At 50.5% G+C, this 23,239-nt stretch overlaps 1 protein-coding gene and 1 long non-coding RNA gene across 2 annotated transcripts; both read right to left on the reverse strand.

Moving 5' to 3' along the window:
• Positions 1–445: 445 nt before the first annotated feature.
• Positions 446–22,982, reverse strand: LOC129207808 (uncharacterized). The gene is made up of 3 exons (XR_008577549.1): positions 22,924–22,982; positions 10,173–10,347; positions 446–569 (listed from the first exon to the last, which is right to left on the reverse strand). It is a non-coding gene; the product is annotated as an uncharacterized LOC129207808 (long non-coding RNA).
• On the reverse strand, positions 5,127–7,500 carry FZD5 (frizzled class receptor 5). Its single transcript, XM_054829272.1, has one exon. The coding sequence runs from the start codon at positions 7,371–7,373 to the stop codon at positions 5,643–5,645; it is 1,731 nt and encodes a 576-aa protein (XP_054685247.1). The 5' UTR covers positions 7,374–7,500; the 3' UTR covers positions 5,127–5,642.
• Positions 22,983–23,239: the final 257 nt, after the last annotated feature.

Genomic DNA, 23,239 nt, shown 5'->3' on the forward strand with positions numbered 1-23,239 from the left:
GTAGACTGCTGCCCCAAACTTCTTTTTGCCTTGAACCCTAACTGGCTTTAGTTTTACTGCAGCATAGCCCAGAGCACGTTGTCAATAAGATTTTGATCTGTTCAGCAGACACTAAACAGGGCTCAACTACAACTCAACTTCTTGAGAGGAAAAATAGCAATTCCATTTAACATTTGACATTCTAGTCCCCCTAAGATTCGGGAAAGCACAGCTAGTGGATTTCTTAGGTAAACAATAAAAAGTAAACCATACAGCTCCCTTTTGAAGAGATGAGCAGTGATAGTGTTTCAGAAGGAATTACATTTAGGTGGTTCTGCTGGAAGATGAACGGGCGGAGGGGGGATATGCTGTAACTTTTATTATTCTTTCTATGTGGGCAGCACTTTTCTTAAAAAGGCAAAAGAAAAATTATAGAATACTGGAATTAGATTGTTACCTACCTCTGCTCACAGGGAAGAGCAACCACCTTGTACCTTGTTTCTCTTTATTCAGCTGTCAGGTAATCTGTGCTGAGGTCACCTCTGCCTGAATTCAGTTCCAGGGCAGCACTCTCCATCTGGCAGTAAATGCTGTTTGCAGAGACAATAGCTATGTTACGGCCCAGCGAGAATAATGTGAGCACCAACAAGAATAATGAACATCGTGGGTTAGTGGTCAGCAGGGGCGGAAAGTCATGGTTGTGTTTGTGAGCTACGTGACACCCTTGGGCTTCAGCAGCCCTTTCTCTTTGTGTGCAAGGACTGTGTATTTTGTTTCTAAGGGAATTTCATGAGCACTACTTCAGCGTGGGTTTGGCAGTTAAGAGGACAGGCACTTCAGCGATGGAATAAATGTCAAGACCATCGCTTCTGGATAAGGGTATAGGTGTCAAGCATAACCTGAGCAAGCAGAAGAGAGAGGAGCAATTGAGGCAAGAGCTTGCACAGGGGTTGGCAGGGTGAGCTGGCATGTTCAGAGCTCAGCACCAGGCAGGCTCCTGTCCCTGTCCTGTGCTGGTATTTCCCACAGCATAATAGTGCAGTAGTATTACAAAGAACTGACTTTCTGTCATGTTACCTGGGAAAACTACACTTGCAACACATAAATTGTTTGACAATATACAGTGAATTACAGGGTGCTGTCAAAGTGACTGTACTGCACTTATTAATGTGCTGCTTGCCCCCCCCCCCCCCCCCCGCATTGATAAGCTAGGGAAAGAGCATTCACCTGGCTGAACATGGGCTTGTTTGGCACAGGATTAGAAAAGTCTTGAGCTGCCTTTGTGGACAAGGCTTTTTTTGTGGTTTGTTTTTGTTTTTTGGTTTTTTTTAAGGTGAAACAACCACTTTGGCTTCTGCTCTGTGATATTAAAACCTATTTGAGAAGCCACATAGGTCCCGTGCTGTCAGATGCTGTCATTCCCCATACCACCCAGCCTGCATTTGTGCTGCATTTTTACTGTTCAGCCGCAAGGAAGCCAGTGACTGCCTCAAGGATAGCCAAAGTTGACCAAATGGGACACGGAGAGCATGGTTGCAAAATGGCAACACAAGCATTAGGCTGGACTATGTGTGACTAAATGTGTGCTCACAGAACAGAATCCCACAGGTGATTTGCAAACAGCTGCCTGCAGTAATGGCCCTCCCATTGCTCTGAAACAGTGGCTCAAGATAGGTGGTGGATGGCAGCTCTGCCAAACCCCTGTTTACTGAGGAGCTGAGGAGACAGTGGCTTCCTGGGAGGCAAGGATGACAACAAGGCTGCTAGTGAGGTGCTGGAGAAAGGCGGCGAGTGTCCACAGCTCCTCAGTAAGAACCTTGTGCTGCGATGGTGCATGGCCCCTCCACACCCCAAAACAGTTGCCCTCCACAAGATAGGATCAGACCCTGACAGCGTGTTTTGCCTGTACTTGCGCATGGGGGGGGGGGGGAGCAGATCACCCAGCACTGAGGAATCAGGTGAGTCAGTCTGTGCAGCTGTCAAGTTTATCACTGGGTGCTGGAATGCTGCTTCCAGGTAAGAGATCCTATCTAGTGGGACCTGGTGTGTGCCTACACACCTAACTAGATAGCAAAGTCCTGCACCATTAGTCACCATGGAACCAGCCTTAAGCCCTTGCTGTCCTGCCTAAAGTGCTCCTCCCAACACGAGAGAGTGCACAGCAGATGGCAACATGGGCACTCAAATCAGCGCGCCGCATCCTGCTTGGCTAATTGTCATCTGCTTGGCCTGAAAAGTATCAAAGGGCACCTCTTCAGGGCCTGAGCCCAGCACAGGGTGAGGGACTGATCCTGTGCAAACTGCAGAATGCAAATAAAAGTTGATAGTTAACCCTCTTCTACCAGCGAGGTGTCACCTTGGCCTCTCAAGGAAACATGCTGTCGGTGAGGTCACGGACACCAGCCAGCAGCGCAGCCAGCTGGCACAGCAGCCCCTGAGGATTAAACCCGGTTCAGGCTGCTGCACCCAGCCCACGGGTGAGGGCGCGAGTGTGTGACATCCCCCATGCCAAGGGCAGCGCTGCGTGGGGTTTGGGCACATGCGACATGCTATTTCTGCGCCATGCAAGTGTAGTTGCCTTACTGGCCCCCCCCCCACAATCCCTGTTGATAAAAGCCCCGCACAGCCCTCCAGCATACGCCTCTCTGTCCCCACACAGTTACATTTTTATGGTAATTAATATTCTAGCAGAAGCAAAGAAAACACCACACTTTTTTTTTTTTTTTTGGTCCTTATAAATAACTAATCTTGATACTTCTCTTTTTTTTGAATAAAATTTCTTCAGCTTTTCACAAAATATAGTACAGTTATTTAAACAACGTTGAACAGCATCAATAATGGAAGAGAAAAAAAACAAAAAAAAACCCAAACAACAAAACAAACAACAAAACAAAACCAACATGTAAATTTGCTACAGCATACAGGGCACACAGCAACGGCTTCTTTCTGCCTCCTGCCACTTGTTGCTGAGAAGCCAGGCTCAAACACAAGTTGATTGTATTAACCTACCGTTAGATCAAAGCTCTAAACGCTCTTGCATTTTTCAATAGGCAACGGTTTGTAGTTAATATTGGATTTTTTTCTTAAAAAAAAAAACCCTTTACACAGTCAGTTGCACTTTTTGAAAAAAAAATTCCACAAAAACAACAAAACACCACCTTTGACATGGTTTTGTTCATTGTATTGCATGATGTGTATTTAGCTGTATCTACAAAAGGCACTATAGAAAGAGAGGAGTCCAGCGAGGCGTGGATTGGAGCAGGTTGGAGTCATTTAATGCCCTGGATTACAACACAAGACTACCCACAGCGTCTCTGCGCCTGACCTGCCTCGCTGCCGAGAACACACCTGTCCCAAACCCGTATCAAAGGTCACTACAGCTCCTGTATGTACAAACCAGGCTATAATACAACTATTTACAGTTTGTAACACAACATGGTGCAATTCTGCCCATGATGAAGTACTGCAATGCGGGGCGGGGCGGGGCTCTGTCACAAGAGTGCTGATATGTGCGGCCGAGCAGTTCCTGCTGAGCCCTCAGTCCCTGCACAGCTGGCTCCTCTGGCCAGAATGCCCCAGACACTCATGCAGTACCTTGGCAGTACCTTTAGCGGTAGCTGTGCCACTTAAGTGTCCCCTCACTTCCCAGGCTTCGATTTTAAAATGAGGTGGAAACCTTCTTGACTGAAGTGGTCCCAAGGGTGTTAAGAACAACCTCGGATCCTTGCAGTCCTGCGGGAGCAAAGCCAGCAGTTGTTCTCCAGTGCTTGAGCAGCTGGGTCATGGTGCCACGCTTGAAGAAGGGCAAAAAAAAGACTCAGGTAACAGCTGAGCGGTTATATACATGATCACCACTTAGGGCGGGGGGGGGGAATTAAAAAAAAAAAAAAAAAAATCATGTGCTTTCACAAGCGGGCTGAAGCCAGAGGCAGCCACCTCTTGCCAGCTGCGCCCCATCCTGTGCCACAGCCGGAGCCCCTCACCCTGGCTTCATTCAGTGAAGCTGACAACAGCCCCCCCCCCCCACCCCCACCCCACCCCAATCATTCTACTTATCGAAACCCAGCTGTCACCACCGCTTAATGCCAGGCACCGGCTCTGTCAGTGCTCTGCTGCTGCCTGACCTGGGGAAGTGAAAAAGGCTTGGGAAGCTGGAGGAAAGGGAGTATGAGCACTCTGCTGAGTTTTTCCTGAATTAACAGCTCACGCTTGAACCCTGTGCTGTCTCCAACAGAGGCGCAGCTTTGAAAAAAGCAGCAAGAAGTGTGGAAGCTGGCTGGCTGGAAAACCCAGCTGCTCCCCCGGAGAGACAGACTGCCACCTGGCTCAGGAAACCCCCCCCATACACACACTACCCGCTGCAGAAGCACAACCACCTTTTTAGGGTTGGCTGTGCCATGGTCAGCTGCTGTGCCGCGTGCCAAAGCCGGCAGGCAGGGCCCTGGGGCTCCCTGCCTCCCCCGGGTAACCTGCACGGCACAAGGGAGATGTGAGAAATTCACCCCGCTGCAGAGGTGAGAGGCCCAGAGCAGCATCACCCCTTCCCAAAGCACACAGCAGCTCAGGAGCAGGCTGCTCTCAGTGCCAGAGCCGGGGTGCCCTGGGGGTTCTTGCAAACCCCGTGCTGGGATGGCAGCCTTGTCACCTGCGCAGCCTCTTGGCTCCCAGGGGCGAGTTCCTCCACAGGCGGTGAAGCTAGCTGCCCATTGCAGAGCGGCGGGTCGAACTCGGGAGTCGGTGCCGCAGAACTGAGCCCCACCAGCAACCAGTCCCTGCCCAGCCCCAAGCCCACTGCCCAGGGAGAGCTGGCACAAGCTTGGCCATGGAGGAAGGGTCCCCCAGGGTCGCCCGGTCCCCACCTGCACGGCAGACAGTTGGGACCCTGTTCCTGCCTGCCTTGAGGGCTGGGTGGCAGCTCCTCTCCGCAGCCCCTTCCTCCTGCACCGCCACTGCCCGTGAAGCCCCCAGCCCACACAGCTCCCTCCCTCCCACTCAGTGCACTGCTGCCTGAGTGGGGCCAGCAGCAGTGCCGTGCCAGCGGCCCCCAGCCCTCTCCTCTGCAACACGTAGCTGTGCCCAGGTGCCCTGGGGGTACTGTTCCGCTCTGCCCAGGGAGGCCCAGGTTCAGCACAGCCGGGAGGCAGCACCCCCACCCCCCGCCAGCTGTCCCCAGCCCCCTCGTACTACCCTCCCGGCTCTGGCAAGCAGCTGGGTGCCAGTGCCAGCTCATTACCTGGGGCTGGGGGCCACCACCCGCCCTGCCTGCTGCAGCTCTCCCCTTCACCCTGGCACCAGCAAGACCTGCCCAGAGGCTCATTGTGGGACACAAATCAGTGCTCAAGGGCTACCTGCCACCTGACCAGCCTGCAGACAGCAGCACCCCAGGGCCCCAAACAGGGCATGGGACCCCAAATGGGGCATACACGGCAGTGCCAGGCTCCAAGCCTCCCTCTGCCCCTACATCGCTGGTAGCACCTCTCCCTTCCCTGCCTGGGGCCACAGCTGCTCCGTACCCTGCAGGCGCACACGCTCGGTCCCGGGCAGCACTGCCACGGTAGGGCTGAAGATGCCAGGGGTAGCCCAGCTGTCACCCCCTCTTCTGTGGCCCAGGGTCTTTGCAACCCTCTCTTCGCTGTGGCTAGAGTCACCAAGGCTCCCTCCGATCACACATGGGACAGCGGGACCTGCTTGTGGTAGGAGGCCATGCTGGGCAGCACCGTCCTGCCCACCAGTGCCGGGCTGGCCTCACTGTACACTGAGGCGCCCGCGGGCTTCCTGGCCCGGCAGCAGCGGGCCGTGAAGCGCCTCCAGGACTCGAGCGTCTTGCCGGACCAGATCCAGACGCCGGAGGTAATGCCCACCACAAGACACATGAAGTACTTGAGCATAAAGACGGCATAGTCGGGCTTGGGGCGGTGGGGGTCCCCCGGGCAGGAGCAGTTCTGCGCCCGCTCCCACGCCTCCCGATTGTGCTGCTCGTAGATGTAGCAGGCGATGACGATGGTGGCAGGAACAGTGTAGAGCACGGTGAAGATGCCGATGCGGATCATCAGCTTTTCCAGCTTGTCAGTCTTGGTGCCGCCCTGCTTGATCACGCTGCGGATGCGAAAGAGTGAGATGAAGCCAGCCAGCAGGAAGAGGCTGCCGGTGAAGAGATAAACCACCAGTGGTGCCAGCACGAAGCCCCGCAGGTTCTCCAGGCTCTGGTTGCCCACGTAGCAAACCCCAGCCACTGGGTCGCCATCCACGGAGCTGAGTGCCAGTACAGCGATGGATTTGGCGCTGGGGATGAGCCAGGCAGCCAGGTGGAAGTACTGTGAATAGCTAGCAATGGCCTCATTGCCCCACTTCATGCCAGCTGCCAGGAACCAGGTGAGGGACAAGATAACCCACCAGATGGAGCTGGCCATGCCGAAGAAGTAGAGGAGAAGGAAAACCACAGTGCAGAGGGCAGGGCCTGTGGTCTCATAGTGGATGTGGTGGTGCTCCGGGTTGCAAGCCACATTGGCATGCCCTGCCACCAGCCGTACAATGTAGCCCACAGAGACGAAGAGGTAGCAAGCAGAGAGGAAGATGATGGGGCGCTCGGGGTACTTGAAGCGCTCCATATCGATGAGGAAGGTGGCCACGGTGGTGGAGGTGGAAAGGAAGCAGAGGATGGACCAGAGGCCAATCCAGAAGGTGGCGAAGGTCTTCTCATCCTGGGTAAAGTAAGGCTGGTAGCAGGGGATGGCGCAGTTGGGTACCTGCCCAGTCCTGATGCGGTTGTACAGTGGATGGGACTCCTTGGAGATGGGGATTAGGGGCGCTTTGCACTTGCAAGTCCGGGTGCAGTCCAGCCCTGAGGGGCGCTGCCCGCCGAGCGGCGTCAGATTTTTGGCCGTGTCCTTGGCTGGGCGCGTGGGCTTCCCAAAGAAAGGCGGTAGGGTGGTAGCTTCCGTGCGGTTGTATCCCATGCAGAGCACCTCGGTGTCCCCCAGCACCGGCAGGCTGTCGCAGCTCATCCTCTCTGGCCAAGCAAAGCCATACTGCTGCATGATGGGCGAGCAGCCGGCCTTGGCCCGCTCACAGACGGAGCGGCAGGGGGGCAGCGGCTTGGTGTAGTCGGGCAGGCAGATGGGGGTGTACATGCTGCAGAGGAAGAAGCGCAGGTCCGGGGAGCACTGGATCTCCACCAGCGGCCAGAACTGGTGCACCTCCAGCCCAGCCTCGTCCTGCGTGTCGTGGTTGAACTGGTTGGGCATGTAGGTGAGGTTGTAGCCGATGCCCTTGCACATCGGCACCGTGATCTCCTGGCACACCAGCGCCTTGGAGGCGGCGCGCCCCGCCGCCGGCAGCCCGAGCAGCAGCGGCAGCCCCAGCACCAGCGGCACTGGCAGCCCCCGGCCGCCCATCGCCGCCGCGCGTCCTACCGCCGCCGCATGCCCCGAGCACCTGCCGCCGCCGCCGCCGCCGCGCCGGGAGCGGGGCCCCGCCGGGACCGCCAATGCTGCCGCCGCCGCTGCCACCTGCGCTCTGGGGCGGACGGGCGCCCCCGCGCCGCGCCGCGCCCGCGCCCCGCCCTGGACACGCCCCCCGCCCCCCGCCCCGCCCCGGGAACGCCCGCGGTCCCGCCTCCCGTCACTGGCCCCGCCCCCGTCGGGGCTCCCAAGGGCCGCCCCCGCCCGGGGCACCGGGTCCCGCGGCGGCGAAGCGAGGCGCCCCGCCGGGAGACCGCGCTGCCCCCGGCTCCCCCCCTCCCCGATCCCCGCCTGGCCCCGGGTGTTGGAGACGTTCTGGTGGACCCCCGCCCGCCGGCGCTCGGAGACCCGCGGCGGCCCCGGCCCGGCCGGCGGGAGCGGCCCGCAGAGAGGCGACGAAGTGAGAAGGTGACGGTGCTGCCTAAACCACTGGCCGCTCCGCATCCGCCCCCGGCTCCTGGTCTGTTGCAGGGAACCTAACTCCTTCCCCTCTTGCACACCGGGCCCCTCCCGGGACCCCCCGCCCGCCCCAGCGCCGCGCCGGCCCGGCTTCCACTCGACGGCGTGAAGAGCAAAGCGGGACGGGGGGCAGCGGCTGGAGGAGGAGGCGGCAGGCGGCGTCTGCGGTGCTGCTGCCGCTTCGCCCCCTCCTCTTCGGGCCCTTCAGCCCCTCTCCGTGGGAAGGGGCCGGGGTCTCACCCCGCCATAACGGGATGGGGGGAAAGGGCGTTTGCCTTGCTCCGGCAATCGTACATCAGCCCGGGTACAAGGGTCACGGCAGCATCTCCTGCGGCTGCCCGCTCCCCGGCTGCCTGGCAGGGCAGCGCTCCCGCCTCCCGGAAAGCCGAGCCTCCGCGGGGAAAGGAAACCCGCCCTGCCTGCGTCCGCCCAGCTGGCAGGCTGCAGGCTGCTGCGCTACCACATTCCTGGCCTGGGCTGCCGGTCGGCTCGCCGCTCCACCTCGGAGCCGCAGGAGGTGTTTCACGAACCACTTTCCTCCCAGGCAGGCAGCAGGCGTTGGAGCGCGGTGCGAATGAACAAAGCCGGCGCTTTGGAGAGACCCTGCCTGGGACAGAGGTGTCTTCCCAGTGCTCTGGGAAACGCGGGCTCCTGCCGGAGCTACCGCAGTGGTCACGTTCAGCCGCCTGACATAAGGAATTTTGAATCCGTGCACTAGCAAACACCTAAATTACCAGCCCAGTTTTCAGTGGCTTTCACTGCTCCTGAAGCCCATGGCACAGAGGGGAAGTCTGGCTGCTGCAGAAGCCAGATTTGGGGGTCACTGGCTGCACCTGCTATGGCAGCACCCTTATTCTGGCCAAGGAGGAAGGCTGCTCCCAAGCCCTTGCATAGGAGCTCCTCATTCCTCCTCTGTGGATGTGGATGGAAGGGCAATCTGGAGCAAAGTACTCACATCCAGCACTGGATCTGCTAGTCAAGACGTTCCCATAGCACATCACAGACAGAGCTCACGTTCAGGCCTGGTGCTGGGGAATGCCAGCACCCAAAATCTCACGCACCCAAAATATCCCCGACTGCTTCCAGAGCCCAGAAAGCAAAGATTCAAAGCGTGACCTAGCTCCTGCCTTCCTCCCAGAGGTAAAATCTGGCTTGCCTATTGCTCTGTGGCCTATGGACAGAGCACTGACTGCTGCTATCACAACCAGAGTCCTCAGGGACTTTAAGGCCAGAGACCTCATTACCACCTCCTAAATCCTCAGTGTCTACTAGTGCACCCACCCTAGGTGTGCATATCATTTGGCACTGTCAACCTTGATGCTTAACAACTTGTTTTTAAAAAAGGGGAAAAAATGCCAAAAAAAGGCAAAAAAAAAAAAAGCTCAAGTCCCTATACCTCTTTGCTTTACACTTTAAGTTTTGCCTGTAATAAAGCTATACGGAAGAGAATTACAAGTCACATGTTCCTTGGAACACAGTGGCATATCCCTGTAGCAGGAGTCATAACTTTTAATTCTCCCCAACAATGAGTTTCTGTGAACTAGCAGCCCAGCAGAAAGCAATCACAGACAGTTTCATTATGGCCCTCAGTTGATTATCCAAATTATAGCTGAGAGCAGAGGGCAGCCTTTTTATTATCATCATTGCTGTACAATTAGAAAATGCAGATGAAGCTCCGCAAGAGCAGAAATTCTCTTTTTTGATGGCATTTTTTCATTTTTATAAGTGTTCCCTCTGGCAATATCTTAGTTTGATTCAACACACAATGGGGAACTGCTATATAGGTGGGAAGGGAGAAGATAAGAAGGGGAAAATGGGGCAGCTCTTCATTCAGTTAATCTATCAACTCTTGTAGCCTGGTTCAGGTTTCACCACTCCTCCAGATGTATCTAATTCTTAGAGCCTGGCTGTAAATAATGCTGTATTTGCTACACTGGGGATACATAAAATCCAATTAAGAGCCAGGTAGACATCTGTTGGCTTGCTCTGTGCTTCTGTTTCCTTTTTGTTTTTTATGAATACGTAGCAGAGCAACCAGAACAGGATTAAATATGGTGTAAGTGCAAGTAGAGTTGATAAGCTTGTTATTCATCTCTACAGTATAGTATGAGAGTACAGTGCTTTACTTGTACCCAGCACTATTAGTGACAGAAGCTGTGCCTGCACAAAACCTATCACGCCAAACCCTGGCGACAAAAAAGAAAGTGTTTCCCACCCCTAGGAACTTGATGTTGTTGTTAAAAACCTCTACAAATTATTAGGAAATTGCTTTACCTTTAATGCATGTGTAGAGGTGTTCATGAAGCTCCACCATGCGAGACAGGTCTGATTGCAAGTCCAGCTAGTCTCTGCTCGTGACTCCAGCCCAAAGCATGGGCTGACAATATGTGTGTCCTCACGGACATATCTTCCGCCTGTCGAGACATTTTCAGCTGGGATGTAGCAGTTCCTGGTAGGAGGAGAAAGTAAAAAAGTGGTAAGTATTTCTGCATTTGGTTCTTTTGCTGCTATATTGTCAGCCTACACTGTTTACCTGGACAAACTGCCTTTGTGAAGGTTACTGTGACTTTTTAAAGACTTTAGAAAAGGATTAAGTGAGCTTCCTTTGTAAAGACTAGCCATTGCCCTTGCCCTTGTTAGAGAACTCCGCAGACTTTTGCAAAGAGCTTTTCAGCCCAGGCTCTGGGCAGGGGCAAAGCTGGGGAGCACTGATCTCGCTCTTGGCTTTGCCTGTACCAAAGCAGGGCTGGAACCTCCTGTCCCTCTTGTTGCAGGACCAGCGAGCCATCCCTCGCCCTCAACTCTTCTTGCTTGGAGCAGCAAATTCTGGTTTTGCCTGCACTGCTGACAAGTCTCCGGCTCCTGGGAAGGATGCAGTGGGGGCCCAGCGCAGGTGACTATAGGCTCCTGGTGCCAGTGGGCAGCCTGCCAGTCACCCCAGCTGGAGGCCGTGCTAGCTCAGGCGCTGCTCGAATTAGCAGTGACCCCTGATAACAAACTGCTGGAGCAAGGGGGTGCTGGGGACCACGGGGCAGACTGCTGCAGCATGAGACTAGCAAGGCTGTGCCTTACTGCCTGCCACGGGTGCAGGGACAGCCAGCCATCAAGTTTGGCATCATGATGTGCCAGCTCCAATGCATCAGACCCACGGTGTACTGGTACAAAAGGAGATCAATGTTTCCCCTGCGCACAGGACATGGCTGCACGCTGCACCAAGATGGGTGTGCTTCTGCTTTGACTCGTGGCAAACGTTTGAGTTCCTGCCTGGGAACTGCGAGGCCGTGGGCTGCCAGCACTACAAACCCCAGCACCAAGACTGACCCACGTAACTGGACCTGGAGAGGGGCTCCTAAATAAGAGCCCAATGTCCTTGCTGCCCAGCAGGCAGGGGGGACATGGCAGGTAGGGAGACAGGGCAGCTCCAGCCCTTCTCAAGCAAGCAGAGCAGAATGGGAATCACCGCTGCCATTTGCAGAGGGACCCCAGCACCCAAATCCTACCAAAATGCAACAGCAACAGGGGTAAACATTTTCTCATGTGCCCAAATGGTTTAAAAGCTCTGGGCTGGGCACAGGAATTCAGATTTAAATCACTTGAATCCTTTTCACCATGGATGTCTTGTTGAAATTGCTTTTAAAATCCTAACCTACATCAATACTCTTTGTTTTTATATATACCTGTACAATCACACACCTTAACATATTGCAGGAAAACAAACCCATGCCAAACTGTTAGTCATATTCAAAAAGTACATGGAACTAGACAACTTCTGAGTGAATTAATGCAAAATCTGATTTCTAACAGTGACACAGACTTCAGCAACACCTGACACAAGTGCTGCAGTTTGTAAAATGCCCCCAGAAGTTCAGATAAGTAACACTAAAGTAAAATCAGGAAGAATGGCTGCATTTGAAGCTCATTTTGCTGGACTTATCAATTATTACTTAACAATATTTGTACATATAATTACACATAAAATGTACATAATTAGTTGCCATTGGTCTCCCCAGGGACTGGGACTCCTTTCTGCAAGGTGTGGTTGTACACCGAAGGGTCATTCCCGTCTCGAGATGCCACCACCCCAGCACGCAGAGGGCAGAGGCAGGATCAGGGTCCTGGCCCAAAGGCACAGGAGGGTTGGTGGGGGCAAGGAAGGGTCCCTGCCATGCCACAGCCCAGCCACCAGCAGTACAGCCACGGCTGAGCTTCAGTCTCCTGCAGCCTGAAACTTTTCAGACGTGTAGCTTTTGAAAATCATCATGTTGTGGTTCTTTTCTTTTTTTTTTTTTTTTAACATTGGCCCTTGAAAAGAAAACAGTCCCCACAGTGAAGTCGACATGATAAATTAGTATGGCCCTGGCAAAGCCCTCACTCTTCATTGGGCAAATACTTATTTATGGACTTTCAAATTGTGGCTTATGTAACAACAGGGTGAGTGACTTTCAAAAAACCTGCACCATGTATTGACCTGATAGAGCCTAATGGGTCCTTCAGAGCAATTAGGATTTATTGTGTTAGCATCTATTGTGTATAGAAACCATTTTAAAAACATGTGTTATTTACCCAGAAGGCAGTAATGACTGTTTAAATACACAGTTAGATTGTTTCTGAAATGCTTTCTGCTCTATACATTGCAAAGAAGTTACTCCAAGTATTTTTCAGAGTTAAATACTTTGTTCCACTGGGATTTCCAAGCAGGGTGATTGTACCACACATACATTTGTATGCTTATAGCTGTAAATGAATTGAGCTCTCAGGAAAGCTGCCAAATGAGCAACCTTGAAGGATGAAATCTGAGATTTTTTTTCTTGACCAAGGGGCCAGTGCTCACCTCTCTAGTGGTCTGAGCAGCTCAGGTCATATCCCAGCTGAGAGAGCAGGGCATTTCCCACAAATCACATGAGTTTTGCCCTGTCTGATCTGAATGCCCAGCAAAAGTGACCTCCACAGCCATGAAGCTGTGGCTTCCACCATGGCACATCTAACCCTCTGTGCGCATGTGAGGCAAGACCATCACCACTTCCCTGTAACCTACTGGGGCTGGCATGCAAAAATACAAGTGTTGGCTTCTGAACACTGGTGCAGATTTGAGAAGCCTGACCCCTGGCCAGGCTCCTCGGCAGGTGTGAAGGAGCATGGCTTCACTGCCCGGCAAAGATCGGCGCTGGCTTACACCAGCTTTGACTCTGACCACATAAGTAAAACAAAACCCCAACTCATACATGGGAGCTATCAAAAATGCCACTATGAAATAATAATAATATAGACTAATTACTGCTTGCTTTATCTTCAGACCAATGCTGTTTTGATCAACGCCATCTCTAAATTGGTATTTCTTTTCTCTGCCCTCTCCTTTGCTGTGAGAGACCTTCAGGGTGAAACTGCTCAAAGCAGCTCAGCTTTGACACAGTTTTCCCTGCCGTGCCACAGGCCACAACTTTTGGAAACTTGTTTCTATTTGCTTGTTTTACACTGAAATTTAAATAATATCTATTGCAGTTGCAGTACTTTATTTCAAGGGACAAAAGTACTACGCAGTTTTCTAATCCAGCAAAGAGAGACACAGGTTAGAGGAACCTCTGTCTGAAAATGTTGTAGAAAATACTTCAGAGTTGGGAAGCAAATTTGTAATGGCCAATGTGCAAGATCCGCTGGAGAAAACACTCAAGCAGCCTGGACTGAAGCTGGCTGAAACTTGCAATTTCTGTTTTGTGGAAAATTCCAACCTTAAAAAACAATGTAAAACACACCAGTTTGTGCCAAACAGGGCAAGCTGCCCATACTTCTGAGAAATCCTGCAGCATCAGGAAAAGCTTGGAGGTTTCCTGTCACAATGTGGAGAAGTCCTAGAAGCCCCTTGCCCAGGGAGGTCTTGGGAGTACAGGCCAGGGGAGGTCCCGGAGTAGGGGACACGGAAATCCTGGGGTGCCAGGAGCTTGCTGGGAAACCAGGCAGACTTCAGCCGGGAATCAGCCCGGTGAGCACTTGTCCCTTAGGTCCTGCCTGGGTTTCAGGGAAAGTCAGTCAGTCAAAATAGAAAAGTTTCCAAGAAACTTTCTGTCTATGCTGAACTGGCCCTGTACAAAGAAACTGCTATTGGTATGAACATCTGCGGTTATAGGTGGTCTCTACTGGCCTTAAAATTCTATGAATTGGTGAAAAACGTGTGATAACAACTGTTGCTGTTAAGAGCAACTTCAGTCTGTGTTCAGAATAGTTCAAGTTCAGTCTGCCCTTTCCTGAAAATACAGTTTCATACAATCAAAATAGGTTTCAAACACATAAGCTGCTTTGACTGCAGTTCTTCGCTAACCTCTCAAGATGCTGTGATCAAGATTTTCCAGATGCAGTGATTCTGGATGGTCTTGAGGCAACCTTAAGGGTTAATCTTTATTTCCAGAAATTGTCACAGACCTGTCCTCTGGAAATTGGACTCCTTTACAACATGCCATATTGCCCACTCAAGATCAGAGGCAATCAAAAATCATACAACATTTGAAAGCTTCATCCTGTATGCGTAGTCATCTATTGTACCCTAGAAGGAGAAAGTTCGTATGCAATACACACGTGCTGTGTTTTCAGGTTTTCATGAACCAGTAAGTATCAAGGTCAGAGACCTCCTGAAACAATGTCCTCTCCCTGACCTTTTAGGCATTCTTGCTAAGACTGGGCACTTAGATTCTCCGTATCTGCTTTTGACATCATTGAAGTGCTTGACATGGGGCTGGAAGAATATTTGGCTTAGTGAGTCATGTCATTCACATCAAATGAAACAAATTATGTTGAAATACAGATTTAAATCCCTGCATAGTCAACATTTATTGGGCACAAGTAAAAAGAGACAGAAACAGATGAAAAGGCAATTAGCACTAGCTGGAACTATACATGTTTTGATTACTTCCTTCTGCAAGTCATTCATGGCATAATGTAATACACAGGTCAAAGTGATTTTGGAAAGGATGTTGCTAGCAACCTTCACATTCAGGCATTAGTTAGATGTGAAGAATTAACACATGCAAGTGATCCACAGAGCTCAATCTTAAACAGCAACAGCTTTAGCAGGGACTAGTGTTACAGAACTGGAGCACATCAAGAGATTGGCTGGGCAAAAGAAGGAATCCATTCTCTAAATCCTGTACCTCACTGCAATGTGCAGCACCATCAAGCACACTGATGTTACCTGGCTTGGGATATGTCCTGGCGATGCAAGAAAGGGCTCCAAAATATTTTCAATCCTTCCACAAGTGGTAGCAGGTTTGCCAAAAATCTTTGATGACCAGGTTGTGTAGTCCTCTTACAGGCTCTTTTTTACCAAACTGATACAATCAAACTGATTTTATATAAGCTGAAAAAAAGATAGCACAATCACTGCAAAGATGGGGTTCACACAGGCCAGCACCTTCCTTATGGCATGAAATCAGTGGAGTAGCTTGGTCCAGGTATTTGCTCAGAGAAGTCTGTGCAGCTACAGCAGAATTCATTCTCTGCGTGTATTTCCCTTATGCTGGTGAAATTACCTGTTCCACTATTTGGGACAAGGGAGCAGCTGAACCCTTCTCCATGCCTCCTACAGGCTGGCACTGCTAGACCCCCAGTCATTGCACCATCGTGAGACAGACAGGACCCCACTGGGTGCACTTGGAGAAATTACTATGCAAGCTTCCAACATGCAACTTCATTATTTGCCCCTCACTGTGCTAGGTGCTGAATGTACCTGCAGTACGAACAGCTCTTAGGCTGAGCAGCCAAGAAATACAAAAAATGGGAGAAAGAACAGATGATTCTCCTGGCTTTTGCAGATAGAAAAATTCTGTGATTTGCCCTTATGGCCACACAGAGCTGGGAAATCAACCCTTCAGTCCTGAGCTGGAAAATACCATTCTGGCTCCTGCTGCAAAGATGCTGCTCTCTGTTTCTGTTCCACTAGAGCACATTAAGCTGACAACCTCCAGCACTACGCTGCAGGGATGCAAGGCTGCACGTCCATTCAGTCAGGGCCAGACTGATTGTCCTGGAGACAAAATCCCTTTCTGGTAGAGGGGCACTCTGGAGGAGAATGAGGCCAGTTCCTTACCTGGGCTGGCCAGGCTGGATCCCAACAGGACTACACATCCCTCTTTGGGGGAGGAAGGGAGAGGGTGAGGTGAGAAAACAGTGTAATCCTTTCAGCTGAGACTCTGCCAGGGATGTTGCTAATTAGCAGAGAGAGGACATGTTGTGGCTGGTGACAGACAGACATGTTCTGCATTGCAAGACAGTGGCTTTGACCAGCTCAATCTGTGAGACACGTACGCTGTAAGCTTCCTGATCGTGTTTGCATTGTGGAGCCATCCCAGCAATGCCAGCCGAGTCCTTGATGCTGGCTGTGCTGCCCTCAGCCTTGTGTGAAACCCGTAATGGGATTTTGGACAGACCAAAAGTCTTGGTTGTGAATCCTATTTTCACTGTTGTAATACAATCAAATCTCTTTTGTATGGACATACAGAATGGCTGTAGTGTCCAGGTCATGGAAGAAGATTGGTACTGGAGCAACAACTGCATTTCCTAAGCTTACTCAGGTATCTTAGAGAGAGGAGAGTGTTGTACCTGCAGCTAACAGAGGAAATGAATAGCTATTTTCAGTCTCTACCCAAAAAGAGACAACAGTCTAGAACTGTACATGTGTGCGTGCATGTATCACTTTCACATGCTGCAGTCTGGAAACATTTCCAGCAAAGACTAGTAAATTTGGTTGGTTGGTGTCTGGTCTAATTTATACTGAGCTGAATCCGCAAGTGCCCAGTTTAAGTTTGTGGCATTGTGTGTGGTTGTGCTTGAGATCAGCACCTGCTCCAGCACCCCTGTATCCAAGGATAGCTGAAACACACATTCATTAGCTCAGAAGAGCCAACAAACTAACCACCAGGCCCCGCAGCTTTCTTCCAAAGATTTTATTTAGATTCCCTGACAACATAAAAGGAATTATTCATAATTTTGTGTCTCCATGTACTTTGTACTTTCCATTTGGGTTAAGATGCCCTGAATTTCTCCTCAATACTTAAGCACATTTACATGAGGTCAAACCTGCCTTATCGATCTTTTAATAGCTAACTCTGTTGGGCACATAAACTCCTGGCTAAACCTAGTATGAGCAGTTCAGGAGATGAGCTGAGACTGATAACAGCAACAAGCTAATCTCTACAGAAGTAGAGATCAAACATATTCAGCTGCACACTAATGCAGCTACCCAAGACAAGCCCAAGCCATGCTGGGCCAAAATGTGCTTTAAGAAATTCTGTACGTATCAACGAAGGCCTTAGCATGACTGAGAGCTGGCACAGAAACGAGTGGAAAGGGGTGGATGCAGGTGCTGTTTGCACTGTGCAGACTTTCGTGGAGAAGGGAGGGCAAGGTTTGGTCTTCAGCCTGAGCAGATTCCTCACCGCTACTAAGCTGACAGAGTTGCTATCAGGCCTTTCCCTAAATAGATCATAAAAACCTGTACAGGTGATTATTTTATGATTAAAGAGGGAGACAACGGAAGCAGAAGAGAATAACTGTAGTGACCTCCAAGGCTCTGCTGGGGAAAGAGGGGCAGGCCATGGAGAAACACAGCCCAGCCACAAGGCATGTCGCGCCAGGCTGCAAAAAGGGACAAGGCTGCTTTAAAGGTCCTTGACACAGGCACAGTGCTGATCCCAAAATCATACTCCTGTGCCTTGCTCTGGCTGCAAAGTACCTCCTGTACTTGGCTACGAGCTTTAGAGAATGAAATCCAATTTACCTGCCACAAAGAAGAGCTGGATGGGGCCTCCCCAGAGCATGGCTGGTAAAGGAGGGCTGCCAATTCCCATCCCCGAGTTGCTCCCCTCCCGGCCGGATCCGGAGGGAAGGGGGAAGGGGCAGCAGTGGCAGTAAGCGCAGAAACAATTCACTGGAGAGCCACGGCGCTCTTTGCAGTTTGCCCACTAATTACTATTAAGCCCTGGTTCCTTTTTGTGTTCCAAGGGGCGTCTTCAATGTGGCACTGCTTCTTGGGCCTTTCATGCGGCTGGGCTAACGCTTGAATAGCAGACTTCGCCCCCCCCCCCCGCCTCTTGCTACCTCTCTCTCTCTCTCCCTTTTTCTTTCCCCCTTTTGCTTTTCTGATAGTATTTTCTGTCCATGTTGTGTAAGGCCCTAAATGAATCTTGACTGCCCCTACGGCCGACTGGAGACGCACAAAAGCGGCCCATTCCAGCGGCCACAGCACCATTGTGTGCCCTAACAATGCACTAATTGGCGGTGACAATTGTGCGGCTGGGGAGGAAGAGGGGGCCGTGGGGGGGACATGGGTCTTTTCCAATCAGTGAGGCGGGTCAATAAAAAGGAGTGTGAGGAGTGAGAGACATGCTCTGCTCTGCGTCTCTCCCACGTGCATGTCCCTGCCAGTCCCAAGCAGTTTGTTGCAAGGTCCCCCCAAATTCCTATGGAGAAGGGTAAAGCGAATAATTTTAATGGGTGGCTGTGCAGAGCAAGAGATGTGCAAACTAAAAGGGTCATCTCAATCTCCCATGCTGTCTCACCATCCCAGGGGCTGAAGAGCTCATGTGATGAGGACACCACTGAGATATTCATGGGAAAAGATCACACACAAAGCCAACGGGATGGTGGTGCTGCAGCACTCTGCTCTGGGTACACATGTGAGAGAGAGTGCTCACCTCTGACTGAACTGAGCTTAAAATCCCCCTTTTTTGCACAAGGACAGTGGGATGCAAGAACAAGGTGTCCTGCAGTGCTCTGCTGGGGTAGGTGGTGGTCCTGTGGAGTAGGAGCCTGCAGTGCTGTTGGCAGTAGGGGAATGAACTTGGGCCACATTTTCAGCACCAGCTGAGCTGAGGACTGGAGGAATGAAAGGGACACCAGGCGCCATGGGATTGAGGCAGTTTATTGCCACTGTGACACCTCCCAGGACTCAGACCAACCCAGTCTCACATAGATTTGGCTGGAGTGAGCCCATGGACTCTGAGAGCTGCCCCAGTGCGAAGTCAGCCCTGGAGTGTGGAGACTGATGTATCTGATGAGTGAGGGACAGATTTCAACTCTACTCATTAGCTTTTAAGATAAAATCTGGGACAGGAAATGGCACGGGCAATGCTTCTGAGAAAGAAGTATGTAAGGCTCATCCAGTTGCCTAGGCTGAAAATTAATTCAGGCAGTTGAGAGATGTGGTGTAGGGTCAGATGCTGAAGTGCTCAATATCTACCCACCTGTTTTCCAAACAGCCCATATCAGCTCCCTTGGAGAACAGTGAAGGTGTGGAGCCCTCTGGTTCTTGACAGGGAAAGCAAGGAAAGCCAGGCTGTCAGCAACACTCAGGTTTATGAAGGGCTCTGAAATGTCCCTTTTTGACAGAGATGCGCCTCTTTTTTGAAGCTGACTGATTTTTGAGAAGCATTGGCCAGAGCAGGGTCAGGAAGCAGGTAACTCTCCCACCCCTCCCAGGACAGCTGTGGGACTTCTGTGGTGGGGAACACTTCTGCTAAATGCTTTCATGGAAAAGAATTACCTCCTGCATCCGGAAAGAAGCAGGAAAACACCTTTCCATGTAGTGCCATCTAACCAGGGAACAACTACATAGGAATCACCTCTAGTGGAAGAACAATACTTTCCTGCAGCCAAGACTAACAGGTCCCATGTATCAGCATGGCTTGGAGAAGAAATCTTGCCGTAACCTCATGAAGAGCAGAGACAAGGAGCAGGGACAACAAACCAGGGCTGCAGCCCCATAGACAGGCAGGGACTGTGCCTGGATCTAAACTCCCTGGTGCTCTGACTGATTGGGACTGGCATTTCAGTTTGGTCTACTACATATAAACATTGAGCTCAGCTGCAAAGTCTGGTCCTGCAGCCAAAATGTTGAGGGGAAGCCTACTGTGAGCCCAATGTGAGAAGCGGAGCTGCAACAGCCTAGAGCTGAAAGTGTGCTGAGTCCAGAGTATACCATGTAGAGACCCTGGGACACTGGACTCTTGGTCTTTTCACCTCATGGCCACCCTGAGCACAGTGTTTTTTCTTAATGTCATCTCTCAGCTTTTATGGGTCATCATCAGCATTTCTATGAAACACCAGAGGACAATTCAGTTCAGATACATCCCTGCTCTCAGGAGGAATCCTCACCTCTCTCCACTGATTGCAAAGTGGACTTGTCAGCTGCATTACGCTCCTAAAATTTGGTGGTTGCAATATCCTCTCTGAGACAAAATCAGTAGTTACCTGCTCTAAACATAGTAAACGTGCTGCTTCTGCTCACCCTCCCCTAGCAGGCCTCCACACAGCTCCTGCTGACAGCTATGGAAACATTCCCATGGATTACCACGGGTGCTGGAGGAGGGCCTTATATAGCGAGACTTCTCTGCCTCCCCTTTGCCCTAAGCCCTTCACAGAAGTACTTTATTGTTTTATGACAGCACAGGAACACTTGACATAAATCTCTAAGCACAGCTAACAATGTCAATACTGTGTAAATGCCTACCGTAAAGACCCATATTTTATTATACTTTCGCCCTCTTTTACCTGCTGTCACCCAGGGTTAACTCTGTGCTAGATGCACATGCATTTTACAAGGGATCTGCCAATTTTATACACGGCTACACCTCACGTCTCTAAACACTGAGAGCCCAGCTCTGGTTCTTTCACAAACTGCAGCTTTCATTGGAGTCAGTAGAGCTTGTATCTGCTAAAGGATCGCTCATACTGTCTGTTAAATCAGACACAAGTGCTCTTCAGGAGTGCAGAGTCCAAGCCTCAACAGGACATTTTGCAATATGTACACAACAAACAACATCCACCAGTGTTGCAAGCAATTGCGTGCTGATGTCTGATGAAAGAATGGTGCTGGGGTCTCAGTTCTTCCACCCTAACCTTGCTCCCGCAGAAGCCTGTACCCCCTGCTCTCGGAAATCAGTGGGATTACTTGCAGGGCATGGCACAATTCAGTGGAGAGATACTCATCGTGTTTCATGACTTAGTCACTCTACTTTAGGTACCTGCCTGCAGTGTCAGTCACAAAAGAGATTAGCTTATAAACTTTAGTGCTATGAAAGCGCTTTGGACTGAACTGGTCCATGCACACTGATTACATCTACTACTTTCTTCGCAGAATCAGGAACTTGCACTTTCTTATTTTTAAACAATAGTTAACTTTACTAACAATTTCTTCTTACTCACCTGTACATACATCATATTGTATCTACATGATAAACACCTGGGAACTTTCAAATCTATGAAAGTTCAGCCCTTAACACAAGCTCTTATCTGACTTCTCTTGCTTTCCAGATGAGCCTCACAACTTCATTTTTAATATCTGAGCCTAATTTCTCAGACTCAATTATAGAAAATCAAAAGTCATGTACTGTAAACAGCAGACTGACTTTTTAGCATGTTTACAGCCTCAATACCAAGTTTTATATTTGTCTATGCTTAAAATGGTTGGAATTTACTCCTGCTTGCCTTGGAGACTTTGTCTGGTTTTACTTGTGACACCTGATTATCTGAGATGCTTTTCACCACCTTCTCATAGTGGTAATATCTGGCCTCTAGATGGGACCACTATTTTGGAGAGTATTTAGTTAAACAGGAACTATTTTAAAAAGACAGTCCAGAGCTATGTACACACACTCCCAAAATATTTTCATATGCCCTCAGCATGCCTTTTTCCTGAAAAGGTATGGTAAGCCTCAGGCCTAGAAGTCCCTCTCCATCCCTAAGGAAAGGAGGAAGCTAGCTCCATTTGGGTTAATTTGTTACTGTACTGTAATCTGGATTGTATCATACACATTATGGAAAAGTTAAAAGAAAAAAAAAATAGTTGTTTTCCTTGAGCTTGGAGCACCGTTCTGGACAAGGAGCTTGTACAATTTGATTTATTTTAGACAGTGTCCTCAGGACTTGATAAGCTTGCGGACACTGTCACTTATTCCCAGAAGGGCTGCATTCCAGTTCTGCCACCTTTTACAAACCAGTCAACTTCCCATATTAAACCAAATACTACTGATTTTGGTCTAAGAACTAGAAGGGTAACTTTTAAAAAATGAACTGTCCTGACCTGTAAGAGAAGAGCTGGAGCTGAGCTTGGCATGCTCAGGTGATATGAACCATAATACCACCCATGAGACTTGGCCATAGGAGATGATTAACTCTCCTGGCTCAACCTATTGTAAAGTGTTTAACATGCAACAAGAACATGAAAGAACAAAATAAAAACAAATGGTTGTTGGACCTAAGGGGTTATAAGATTTGCCCATGATCTAATATTCCCAAACACATAAGCTTATATGGTTATAAAACAGACTTGTCCCACCAGCATGAGGAGTATCAACCATGAAGAGAACAAGGTGGGTGGATACTCGGGGGGTGCCAGTCTGTTCCCCTTGCTCAGCATCAGAAACCAATGCCACTTTGCTACTGTTTCCCAAGGGACCTGGAGGGCATGCTGCAATTCACAGTCTGACCGGTATTTTCTGTGGCCTGCTGCATTAAAGGCTAGCTGATAAATTAACAGAAATGCTTAACAGAACAACCCAAAAAGCTTTTGGGGGTGTGCGTGCAGGAGTTAAGAACAGGGCTGCCAATGTAAGGTTTTATTGGCAGGGTTACACTTCACTGGAAGGCACAGCTTTCACATAATGACAACATACAACAAGGAGAAAATTCCCACCACTTCAGCTCCTGACTAAAACCAAAAGAAATGTTGCTTGAAACTCTGGCCCCAAGTTGCCTGTGACCGCTATCAGAATACGTCCCTTCAGTAGCTCATTTCAGTGATGGTTCATGCACTGTAACAGAGCACGCAGAGAGGCTGGGAAGGGGCAAGGAGAGAAGAAGCTGTGTAAATACAGCTACAGGAGAACAGAAGAAAAACCCCAAAGTGCTCCTCCCAAGCCTCCCTAGACCCCATGGTCTCTGCTCTGTGTTGATGCTTTTTCCTGCCATCTCTTATGGGGTGAAGTGAGGAGGGGAGGTGGCAGCGAAAGGGGAAGGAGATGTCATATTGGAATTTGCTCACCTTGTAAAGCAAATAAGGAGGAAGAGACGGTCTTGCACATGGTTTTCTCGTGCAGCTTGTGTGGTCTCAGTCAAACATTAACTCGTTGCTTGTAGCCGATTTCATCACAGGGATGAAGTCCAAAGGTTCCTGCAGGAGAGAGGATTGACATTCCTGGTGGACTTCTGGTCTTTCTGAGGAGGGGTAGGAGGGCAGTGAGGGAGGGGCTATATCCTTCTCTTTGAAGGCCACGATAGCATGGAGTTAGGTGTGGATTTCTCTGTGGACCCTCAGGAGAGGGTCCTCAGCTGATACACTGGAAGAAGCAGCCCAGAAA

This window comes from Grus americana, chromosome 6, assembly GCF_028858705.1.
Source record: "Grus americana isolate bGruAme1 chromosome 6, bGruAme1.mat, whole genome shotgun sequence".
NCBI lineage: Eukaryota > Metazoa > Chordata > Aves > Gruiformes > Gruidae > Grus > Grus americana.

What these genes read in the sequence shown, in the direction of transcription:
- FZD5 (XM_054829272.1), bottom strand. Translation starts at nt 7,373, where the DNA reads ATGGGCGGCCGGGGGCTGCCAGTGCCGCTGGTGCTGGGGCTGCCGCTG.